Raw genomic sequence first — 11932 nt, 5'->3', positions numbered from 1 at the left:
CACATGACAAGAGCTGGGGATGGATCATAACATTTAGATAGGATGGAAAATGTGAATAGAAAAGAATGTAGTGATTTGTAAATCTACGTCAACGTCCATTTCATTGTGGACGAAATTAACCCAAGATGGCTCATTTTTTGTCTCTTCATTTGAAAATGAACATCCATTTCTGCATCCTTCAAACAAAGTTGAGGTGGTAAAGCAATGTGTGCAGAATGCGGTTTCAATACTGCTGGTATCAGTCTGGATGGTTGTTTTTGGCCAGGACAGACCAGAAATTGAGATCCGTCTGACCACAGTGGTGATCCATGGCAGATGCCTCCAAACCCAGAGAGAACTCTGTGTTACTGAGTTTCTGCGTTTAGCACACTGCTAAGTGGTCTCAGAGATGATAGAGCAAAACTGGCAAAAGATTCCCACTCTATTGCTTTGTATGACATTATCACACTAACAACCCTACTGTTTAAACACACTGAAAAATCCAACATGTATCCAAGACAGCCCTTTGGCTCATTTCACTTCCACTTCCTGCCAACTCAAGGTCTTAACACACTTGCAAACTTGTGCATAATTCAAGGAATTCAGACATAAAACAATTTTGCTTTTCATGCTTGGCTTGATGCCTTGTTCCTACTGAGCTTGTGGGTATTTGTTACAGCCTACAGCAAAGTTCACAGTTTTTGACTGCATCCTGCACAAAAAGTCAGACAGCAGTGTTTGCTCAACACAGACAAAGTAGGATCGCCAATCACAGAACACTGGAAATAGTCATTTTCTGAGCATAAGAATATGAAATTGAAAAATAAATCACAAACATCGGAAGTGTTGGCAAGTAAATATCCAGCCAAGCTCACGCTATCCAGCCCAGGTAGCTATCTGTTATCCCCTGTTCAGGTTTTCAGACAAAGCTAAGCTAATCATCTCCTGGCTCCTGATTTTACCCAACATGCACACTTACGAATGATTTAAAGGACCATGAATGGGCTGCTATCTTTCACAAACATTAGAATTTTTGGAATAAGCTAGGACAAACAAATCTCTACATTCTATCACAACACCATCGGAAACCAGCTGCAGCTCTTCGTGAGACATACACTGTCCAAACCTGACATCCTATACCGTTACTGGCTTCAGAGCACTTTGAACCAAAACACAACAAAAAAAAAAAAAAACGGGATCAGTAATGAATGGTGGTCCACATCTGCAAGGTGCCGTGAAGAAGAAAAAAGAAAATGAAGTGAGGGGAGATTATAGGAAATCAGCTAGAAGCATGCAGGTGTCTGATACACTTAGACAGAAATGACTTGATCAATTGTGTTTTAATCGTCATATAATTCAGTTCTTGTTTAAGCGGTGACTTATATTGGAGGCATATATCCCAGTCCGTCCCCATCTGAATGCTATGTTTCTGAAGTCAACAGTTTTTTACTCTACTGAAAGTTAAAATATGCCTTACATATACATAAACATTAGTAATTGGCAATTAAAGTTAAAAGTCCATCACTAAAGACACTATAATTACAGTACATCAACTGCATGGTTCTCTATTATGTATCTCTTCTTCCCAGCTTTGTGTACATATCATGTGCTATTTGTATATTGTGAGACTTTGTAATTACTTGCCTAATGATGGTTTCTTTACTGAGTGTCTGCAACTGTACTGTATTAATCAGACATCAGGAGGAGGAAGAGAAAAGTGCTCTGTTCTGTTCGAGACTGTCTCTAATGTATGATTAACATTTGGTTTGGCACGTTACAGAGGACCAGACATCTTTAATCAGAGAAACGTTCAGGAGAGCCACACAGGCCTCTGGATATTAGAAACTATTCAGCTCTCTCATGCAATCAGTCGAGTACAACTTGTGGTTGTGACAGAAAGAACACGCATCTCTATGATCATTTCGGAAACGAGTGCCAGCAGATATTGTGGCTGCGTGTTTTTTTTTGTGAAGTTTACATGAAAAATCAGGCTGACTCTCAGGAAACGATTGTACAAAGTACGAAATAATGGAGAGAACACTTAGAGTTTAGTGCACAAGTTTTCTTTTGTTTGGACTTTTTTTAAATAAACACTGGTGGAGAATTATGCAAGCAGGTAAAAAAAAAACGTAAGCACGGTACACTTGATGAGAGGTAGAATTTCTCAGAGCAACTTGACAAGAGTATTGTTGGACCAATCTTCTTTTCAGAATTTGTGGAGTTTAAGCACCGGCTCGATTTTTAAGGTACCGTCCAAATATTTTTGATGGTGTTTCAAGATCTTGGGCTCTTCCAAAGGTTTTGTGCGCGTGTTATCCTCTCAACAACCAGCTCTGACGTGTGTTTGGCCATTGTCCTGTTGGAACACTTAGTTGCATCTGAGTTTCAACTGTCTTGCTGATAGTTTGAGGTTGCACGGAAGAATTCTGGCACAGTCTGCTATATTTATGAGTCCATCCACCTTGCGCAACTTTCCAGTTTCGCTAGCACCATACTACCACCACCGTGCTTAACAGCTGGCCCTATGGTCTGGAGACAGAATTACTTTAATCTTTTTCTCATTCGCCCATTAAGATTTCCTCAAGAAAGTTTTTTCTTTGATCACGTGATCAGCCACAAACTTTGATTTTAAAGGTTTAGGGTTTTTGAGCTGATATTTCTATCTTGAATGACAGCCTTTTAGTCCATGGTAATATGTAAAATTCTAGTGATCCAGCAGAATCCAGGTGATGAAAGGCCTGTGCCTTTGTAGACCCTGTGTTTCTCCTCCATAGATTTCCTCTTGGCTGAGGCCTTCAGATGATAATAACATTTTGGGTCTTCCTCCTGCCCTTGGTAAAATGGCTACACCTTCCAGTATCACATTTATATACAATTGTGTGAAGTGATGATCTGCAGTTGTTTAGAAATGGCTCCAAGAGGCATTCACGACTAAAATAAATCTATGAACCTCTCTCAGATCTGGACTGAGCTTCCAGACTTTCATGTTGCCATGTGTTGGTCAGTCCAGTGAACGCTGTCAAACAAACCCTATTTATGTTTGCAAAGCGACGCTGCCAGCTTCAGTTAATCGTGACCTGCTCTGAAAGGAGGTTACCGTAAGAGGCCATGGCAAGTGACAAGTTAGTTAGGAACTGAATCTACAGCTGAATTTAGAATTAAAGTGGTTGCATTTATGTTCTTTTTGAGCATTCAAGTCACTGTTTGAATTGGTAACTAGCTAAAAGTAACAGAGACTACAGATGAAATGATAATATTGTTATCTTTGAGAACACTGTTTGGGATTTTCCAGTCTTTGTGCAAGCTGCATGGGAGTATTTATTTAATCTAATGCTGGAAACCCCCTGACTTGTAGGCTTACTTGTCATTTGTTGATGACTTAAATACACCATGGACAGTTTGGATTATGTAGTTAATCATATTCTCCATATTCCAACACCCAGACAAGGTTCTGGTTAAAGGACAGAGAAAGTGCTACAACACACTTGTAAACATTTGCCAGAGAGGCGTTTGCAATCAATCAAGAAGCAACAGCTGCTTACTCCACATGACCAAACATGGTCACATATGAAAAATTCCATGACCAGGACAGAAATTCCACTCAGTTTACAAGCTGCAAAATGTTGTTGTGACCTTTTCTGCTGCTCATTAAAAAAGTGTTTGTGAACAGTTTGGTTAAAAGGAAACGTGCGCCGTTTTGTGCCTGATGAGCATCAGCTGGGAACGTGAGCATTTATAAGTGTGTTGTCTTATTTTTTGTCTGAAGGGACACTCAGGCTTGTCTTAATAAACCAAATGACAAATGTCCAGAACACGAAAACAGCCTGAGATTATTGTTTGCTTTCTAATGAAAGGACTTTCCGTCCAAGTGATGGTAAACAGGAATAGAATATGCCTGGTGAAAAATTTAATCCAAAATTTAAGGTGAAGGACAGTTTCCCTCTCAGCTGGGACCTGAGTGGAAATAGATGCGACTGTGTACATTCCCTTTTCCGCATCCCATCAGCTGAAATGGTGTACTCCGCCTCCTTTTAAGGAAGTACACGGACACTTCAGTTGTAGCGTCCCTGCTTGGTGAAGTGCAAAGCCACAGAAAGAGAGCAAGGTTTACTTTAGGAAATATCTGCTGCAGTGCAAGTTGGTAATCCAAGAATAACTTCTTTCCATTGTGATCACCATGAATCAGCTTTCTGTAGTGCTGTTGGAAGGCTCGTTGTTGATATCAAAGCGGGGTGGGGAGAGGTGTTGGCTGATTCAGTATCAATCGTTCCAAACATTGGAATAGGAAGAGATGGATTTTAGATTACTTAATTTTCATTTAGTGTTGTATGGCACACTGACTGCTGATGAATGACTCCATTAACGTCACAGCCACTAACACTCACCTCTATCCCTCCAGTAATTTTCTCATGTGGAAAACCATTTCCTCTCCCATTCAGAGTGTTCCACCAGTACAACCAGAGAGCAGACAGCCCTCCTCTCTGTTAAATCACACCACTTCCTCAGCACAAAGACCCATTTGTGCTCAGACAAAAACACAAGCAGCGGAATTATCCTTGCATCAGTTTCTCGTTTGGCAGACCTGATTCCCAATTCCTTTTTAATGACCGCTTTCAAACTCAAAATTGTTTAAAAAGTTGTCTGTGTGCGTGTCGACGTCCCGCTATTGTTTGTAATAGCCAGCCTCCATGCAGGCGTCAGCAGTTAGGTTGTGCTAATTCAAAGCAGCTTTTTTTTTTTTCTCATGGAACACAAGCGATCCGCAGCCTGTGGATGCCATAAAATGCAAATCTGTAAACTGGTCTTTGTCGTCTTGTTCTTCTGAGACTGTCTTCAATCTGTCGATGCATGTTACAGATTTATACAGGGCGCAAATTCAAATGGGTTACAGATCCTTTTTACACTTTGTGCAAAAAAAACACCTGTTTTCACTTTCACACAATCTGATTTCAATAAACAAGAAAAGGGAGTGGAGAGAAGATGACAACTAAACACACTTCTAGTCCCCTTTGAGATTAGCTTGTGGCCTCACACAATGCAGCCCTATGTTGTTGCAGCCTTTATCTTCAATGCCTTCTAAGGAATAGGAGCCTGACAACCAACACAGTGTGTGCACAGCCAGATGTCTGCTCAGCGTATGAGTAGAAGAAACTGAAATGAATTATAGCTTTGACTTCTGGATTTGACAGAACAAGTGCTAATGCTCCCAAACAGGAAAAAATATTATTTGTGGAAGCTTATACCAACAAAACTCCCATCTTTTAGTTTAAAGTTACTTTGTTAAATGGGAATGAGATAGCTATTCAAATTTCTCAGTCACTCCCTGCCAAGAATGGTCCAGATCCCATCTTTTGATGCCATTTTATCAGCTTAGATTAAGTGCCTTAAACTTAAGTCCTCCCGCCTTCAGAAATAGGACCTTTATGTGATTTATTATGACTTGTGATTATCTTACGTTTTCAATCTCTGCTTAAGGAAATAAAATCTTTGTCTTGGGATTTTTTTTTTATGCTTTTATTGCTATGAAATCAATTTCAGTCAGATTTTAGATATATCATATCTAAAATCTATATCATAAGTGCAATCAAATTTCCTTCTAAAGATTAAAATAAAAAAAAGGGATGAATGTTGTTTAACTGTTTTACATTAAAAAACCCACATTTTTCACATCATCACCATCAAATTTCATTCTTTGCCTTTACGTTCCAGTTTGTATACCAGAGAAACATTGGAACATCTCCCCAGTCCTCTAACATCTCAATGGAGACTTTGCTTTGTTGGTTGTTTTGTTTCTTCCACCATGAATGTCTCATCATTGTATTTGAATTATATTTCTGGGAGATTCACTTGCACATTTTTAAAGGTATATTCATACAGAGGTAGACAAAAGCAGTGAATTATCTTCATAAGCTGCTTCTGTGCCAATAGGTAATTATTTTTCTTAGCATTTAGCATTCTTTAGACCAAGTGTTCCTCATGATCTTTCACAAACTAATTCATCTGCTCCAATAAAACCCACCTTGTCATCACATTAGAAGGTGAGGGATTTGGAAACCAACTCAAATCAAAGTACCCGCTCAAGCTTGTTCCCAATCTCTTTTTTTCCAACTAAGTCGCTCCAATGTTAAACCCAACATTACTTGACATCTGTATTAACTATGTTATAAAATTTCATCACATGTTATGATAAACAAACTTACCAGGTCTGCAGACAGTGACAGTTCCTGCTGGAATTCAGCAGATGAGGAGCAACCAGAGGTTTATAAGCACTGCAGTGCCAGCTCCGCCTGCTCAAGCTGCAACTCAGTGATTCTCAAAAAAGGATGACGCATGTGGACATGGATTCACTTACTTTAGAGATGTGTTGATATTGCAAAACTACAGAATCCTACAGTTTATACACATTCGGAAACTCATTTTTATTTCCCTTCCTTAAAAATATAGTTGTAAGTTTACTTGTGAAAGTTAGACATTTTTTGTGCCAGGGTGGGCTATATTTCATCATGATTTTGCACTCCTTAATTGATGCATAGGGAGTTTTTTGATAAGACTGCTGTCACGCGCGTTCTGTTGCTCTTCCTTGTTTTTAATTGAAAAATTAAAGATGTACTTCAGATGCAAGAATTTAATGTCCAAGTCTGCATGCGAAGGCTGTGTACTATAACAAACAAGATGCTTCCATCTATGCCGCCGCACAGATAGAACTGAGAATCATATATTGATTACAGGGTCCATTTCAGAACATTTCCATCCAGTTTGTGGGTTTCTCAGTGGCTCAACTCCCTTCTGGTTTGGCTAAATCCCAGAAATGGTTGAGACACAAAGAGCCACTCCTCTGGATCCATCTGTGGTATCTGAGCGGTTTATTGTTTCCAGTGCTCTCCGGACGACTAGACTCCAAGCTGCAGGAATGCATGTTCTTTCCAGGCAATAATATTGTTTGTTTTCTCACTTGCTCCCATTACTCAATCACAAAATTTATAGCCGATCGTATCATTGTGACGTCCGAGATGCCTCCCTGTTGTAAAAATAATTAACAGCCCGATAAAAGAAGTTTCAAGTGAACCAAAAGATGCAATTATCAACCATTAAGGAAACTTAAAAACTCCTTTTTTATTTTGTCAAGCAAAGCATCTAACCTCAGAGCAGATATTCCATCAAATTACAAGCAAAACAGTGTTCTCTACCCTAAAATGACAGCAAAAGCATGCTCTTCGTTTGTCCATTTTCTCTGATGACCTAATAAACCAGTGTACAAACAACAGAGATGTGGAAGCACAACATAAAGAGGAAGCAGGGGACACAAATGATGCCCGTTTAACATCTTCACAACACGGCTACAAGACACTTTGTAACATTTTCACTTAAAGGATAAGACCGGTTTTTTGACATTGGGCCCTTGATTTCACATTATAACATGATGTTCTACTCACCCCTGCTTGTTGTTGAACATTTGGAGCTGTTCCGAAGATATTCGAGAGGCGTCTGGCTGCTCTCTTGAGATATTCGGCCATGAAACGGTTTCCTATGGGCAAGCTTATACAGGCACAAACTATGCTGTTTATAATTTATTAATTACTCTACACTAGCACTGATAACGTGGAGGTGCGTCGCTTACTTAAAAAAATCCGGGTTAAAGTGGGTGTTACTGACGTCCTTGTCGTGCTACTACCACAGACAGCCCACAGACCTGCTGCCTATTTATTCATTCGGCTAAAATTCAAAATTAGTAACCCGGATTTTTTTAAGTAAGCGACGCACCTCCACGTTATCAGTGCTAGTGTACAGTAATTAATAAATTATAAACAGCATTGTTTGTGCCTGTATAAGCTTGCCCATAGGAAACCGTTTCATGGCCGAATATCTCAAGAGAGCAGCCAGACGCCTCTCGAATATCTTCGGAACAGCTCCAAATGTTCAACAACACGCAGGGGTGAGTAGGACATCATGTTATAATGTGAAATCAAGGGCCCAATGTCAAAAAACCGGTCTTATCCTTTAACATAAACACCATCACACAACCCCTACGTGATAATAAGTTAGAAGATATTGAAAAAATAAAATCGTGACTGAGTTAAATAATTTTATATTTCTGAAAAATTATATATACCATTCACACGTATTAACAAGGGGATCCCTTTTCTTTTCTTTTTTTTTTTTACCTAAAAACCCGCTGAGATTCCCACCAAAAGTGCAAAGCATGAACCGGTTATCATACCAATACATTGTAAGCCACATTGTTTTAAACTCAATATATTCTGTGTCAGAGCTGATGCATTGTGTAAACCACTTCAAAGTAGGAGAGATTCATAAATACGAGGGATATGATTGGCTCTGCTTATTTACAGCCTTTCTGTGGCTTACAGTGACTCAAATCTTGGAATGAACAGCCTGGTTCTCATTTTTTTTACGAGGTAAGAACTGTAAACACAGTGCTTTTAGTCTTAAATAGAAGGTCTATTTGAAACTAAACAAAAAGCTCTGTAAGAAGCAGCTGAATAATACTGAAGGCACATGATCTGTAATGCAAGGGAATATTCCTAAAGCTGACCGATGTAACAGGTAAATAAAGCATGATTTATTTTATTTTTTCTAAACTTAAAGGTGGGGTCTGTGATGTTTTCTGGAGCATTTTTGATCATATTGTCTGAAAACCTCCTCACGACCCCATTGCACCCACTAAAATAGAATGTTTGGAAAAAAACCCGAAATCTTTTAGTCCATTGTAGAGGGTGTAGCAAGAGGAAATGTCTGACCAATAGAAGTAATGATGAGAGTTACTTCTATTGGATTCTGACACGCCCATCAACCGTCAGCCCCCCCCCCCCTCCCCCCTGCGCGTTCACAGACTTGTGAGGTTTTTTTTCTGTGTTGTTAGCAAGTAATAGACGTGAGCACTCTCGCCTAGTTTCGTTCTCAATCTCGGGAACATCCGAACACCTCGACCGACAGCATGCGCGTTCATGTGTTTTGAAGGCGTGGTTTCGAGGGGTGGGCTGAAGGGAGAGGCAAGGTTGTGTATTTTCAAAAATATAGCTTGCAGGAACAGTTTTTTCCAAGATCTCAGACCCCACCTTTAATTACTTTACTGCAAATCAGTAAAGTAGGGAAAATAAATAAGATAATAGAGGGAGAAGTAGGAGTAATTCACTTACAAATTAGACAACGACCAAAGGCTTCTTCAGTGCTTACACACAAAACAATTCAGCACCACGCTGAAACATTTGTAGTACGTTTTCCTGGCCGAGCACACTCACTCTGATCTGCAACACTCAACCTGTATCCTGATCGGGCTCACTAGCACACATACAGTAACTTGACTGTCAGACTTGGACTGATCCGTTACGTCTAATCAACCACAGCCTTTCTTTTGTTATTGCCTACTATTATGTAATCAGTTATTCAAGTCTGAGTTTGGCTGTCAATATACTGAATAAAAGAGCGCACAGTTCAACGGCAGCGCTGCTGTGTTAGATATTACAGTCGTTCTCTTGTATTCAAGTTGATGGTTTGGCTTTTCCCTGGTCTTCAACCTTTTTAATGGCTGCCTGAATCTTTGCCTGGTCTCCCAACAGCTGCCGTGGTTTCACAGGCTTGAGGTCTTCATCCATTTCGAGCAGCACAGGGATCCCTGTAGGTAAAGTCACTTTGGCTATATCCTCATCTGATACACCTGTTGAAAGAAATTGTGCGATTAAAAGTCAGTATTGTTATAAACTGCTGTCATTTCATGGTCAATCTAAAACAGTATCTTACGGTCTTTCATCATAACTGTAGGTGACAGTTAAGTTTACATGACTTGCTTGTACATTGCCAGTTAGAGCAGTCAAATTTTTTTTTGGTATAAAACAGTTTTTCCTGAAAAACAGCCCAATCGATTCACTCTGTTACTGAGAGCATGAGTGCAGTCGGTCGCTGGACTGAAAACAATAATGGTGCAAAGGAGGTTAATGTTTTCCTCCTTTGTGAATAAACTGCAACATGCTGACAGATACTAAAAAATTAAGTAAATTCTACACACACGCTGCTGTTATATACTGTACTCCAAAAATACTGTGACGTACTCTTAAACTACAGAAGATGCAGTTTATTAAAAAAATCTTAAGGCTTAATGACAGCTTGCAGACTCATTTTGCATTGATTATCCAATATAATCTGTGATAGCAGCCTGTGTGTATCCAGTGATAAATACGTCTACAGTCACTGTTAAGTTGCTGAGTGGGCTGTGGCACACAGAGTCCTCAAGGCTTACAAGTGTGATAAAAGGTCAGCATGGATTTCATTGCCATGGCCAAATGTAACATAAACTCACTGGCCTTTTTACACAAGTTCAACCTTCCATTTCTGGAACTTAAAATATGTCCCTCTGCATTCAATGGCCGATGACTTAAAGCAGCAGACTGAACAGTGCAGGAGTAGCTGCTGATTTCAACTGAAAGCATTCACCCAGCACAAACAAAAGCTCAAAGAGCAGCGTTTGTATCAGCTGGGCTCAGTTCAGTAGCATACCTTCCAGGTGTTTCAGCAGTGCTCTGCAGCTGTTTCCATGAGCGGAAATGAGCACGGTTTTGCCTTTCCGTATCTCTGGGACCACAGTGCTGTTCCAGTACGGCAGCAGCCTGTCCAACACCTCTTTCAGGCTCTCAGATCGGGGAAGGTTCTCTTTCGGCACGTCACAAGTGGTGTATCTGCGGTCATTGTAGATTTCCAGGAAGTAAGGGTGAGATTCATCAATCGGAGGTGGAGTGATGTCATAGCTCCTTCTCCACAACTTCACCTGTTCCTCTCCGTGCCGTTTAGCCATCTCCGCCCGGTTGAGTCCAATGAGGGCTCCATAGTGGCGTTCATTTAGCCTCCAAGACTTGACAACAGGGACCCACTCCTGGCCCATAGCCTCTATCACCAGCCATGCTGTCTGGATAGAGCGGCTGAGTATGGAGGTGAACACTAAATCGAACTTGTAGCCTTGTTCCTTCAGGAGCTTGCCACAGTCCTGAGCCTCCGTCACCCCGTTGTCACTCAGCTTCTGGTCAACCCAGCTGCAGAAGCGGTTCTCTTTGTTCCAGGCCCCCTCTCCATGCCTCAGCAGAAAGAGTTTGTACTTGGACATTCGTAGCACTAACAGCAGAAAACTGCACACATTAAGCAGAAATTAACAAAGAGGTTATATGGCATAAGTAACTACAGGGCTGAGAAAAATATGGGTGTTTAAACAGAATTCACATGTGTGTGGTCTGAGTCTGGGAGCAGGGACCTCTTGGGGGGGAGTGCCAGTTAAAGGTTAGAGGCCGTCTCAAAACACCGGCTGAAGGCGGTTACATCCACAGAACTTACCCTCACCAAACCTCTAATTATTAGGCATGAGACAAAACTACATATAGCATCGGTTTACCACCACAATGCAAAGATTTGTTGGATGCTTTTTAGCTAACCTGAAAGGATGGGAGAGTCACTAACTGAACGTTAATACTACGTGTTATCACAGCCGCTCGCTCGGCCATAGTAGGAAGTCAGAATCTTAGGGATTTGACAATCTCAACCCAAAAGGAACAGGATATTGAAAAAATGTCGTCTTACCCCGCGTGGGTTTTAAATCCGAGCTAAATGTAGATGGTGCACTCGTCAATGTTGACAGTATTCCGCAGGCCACGGCAAACGTTGCTGAACGTTTGTGATTGACGTACCAGTCGGCCAATAGGGAAGCTAGATATCACATGTGGGCGTAACCTTTGGTGAACGTTTTGTCCATATTAGGAGGAGCAAAGACCGTGGAAGAGGAAGGGTGGGGAGGAGAACTGTCAACTGTGGATGTGTTGGTGAGAGACAGCCGGTTGGCTAACCGCAGTTTGGAGTCTGGCCTTGTAATTCTCATGTTGGAGAGGTTTTATGGGGTTTGTAAGAAGTGCACATAATTTTATACAACATTGTCAACACGTAAATGGAAGACTAAGTT

The 11932-nt window shown here is 40.7% G+C and overlaps 1 protein-coding gene across 2 annotated transcripts; it reads right to left on the bottom strand.

Annotated features, from left to right (window-relative positions):
- Nucleotides 1-7551: 7551 nt before the first annotated feature.
- Nucleotides 7552-11642, bottom strand: bpgm (2,3-bisphosphoglycerate mutase). 2 transcript variants are annotated; one of them, XM_075471036.1, is made up of 3 exons: nucleotides 11557-11642; nucleotides 10489-11111; nucleotides 7552-9652 (listed from the first exon to the last, which is right to left on the bottom strand). In XM_075471036.1, the coding sequence occupies exons 2-3, from the start codon at nucleotides 11087-11089 to the stop codon at nucleotides 9477-9479; spliced, it is 777 nt and encodes a 258-aa protein (XP_075327151.1). In that variant the 5' UTR covers nucleotides 11090-11111; nucleotides 11557-11642; the 3' UTR covers nucleotides 7552-9476. The 2 variants fall into 2 exon arrangements, with proteins under 2 accessions (XP_075327151.1, XP_075327152.1); XM_075471037.1 differs by having other exon boundaries at nucleotides 10489-11097; nucleotides 11557-11640.
- Nucleotides 11643-11932: the final 290 nt, after the last annotated feature.

The sequence above is a fragment of the Odontesthes bonariensis genome, chromosome 7, assembly GCF_027942865.1.
Source record: "Odontesthes bonariensis isolate fOdoBon6 chromosome 7, fOdoBon6.hap1, whole genome shotgun sequence".
Classification (NCBI taxonomy): Eukaryota; Metazoa; Chordata; class Actinopteri; order Atheriniformes; family Atherinopsidae; genus Odontesthes; species Odontesthes bonariensis.
Note: the sequence above shows the minus strand (reverse complement) of the source record. Positions and strands in the feature narration are given on the sequence as shown.

Excerpts from the sequence above, each read along its gene's own strand:
- bpgm (XM_075471036.1), bottom strand. The coding sequence starts at position 11,089 with ATGTCCAAGTACAAACTCTTTCTGCTGAGGCATGGAGAGGGGGCCTGG. Across the intron at positions 9,653-10,488 it reads ACTGCTGAAACACCTGGAAG|GTGTATCAGATGAGGATATA; the intron begins GTATGCTACTGA and ends TTCTTTCAACAG.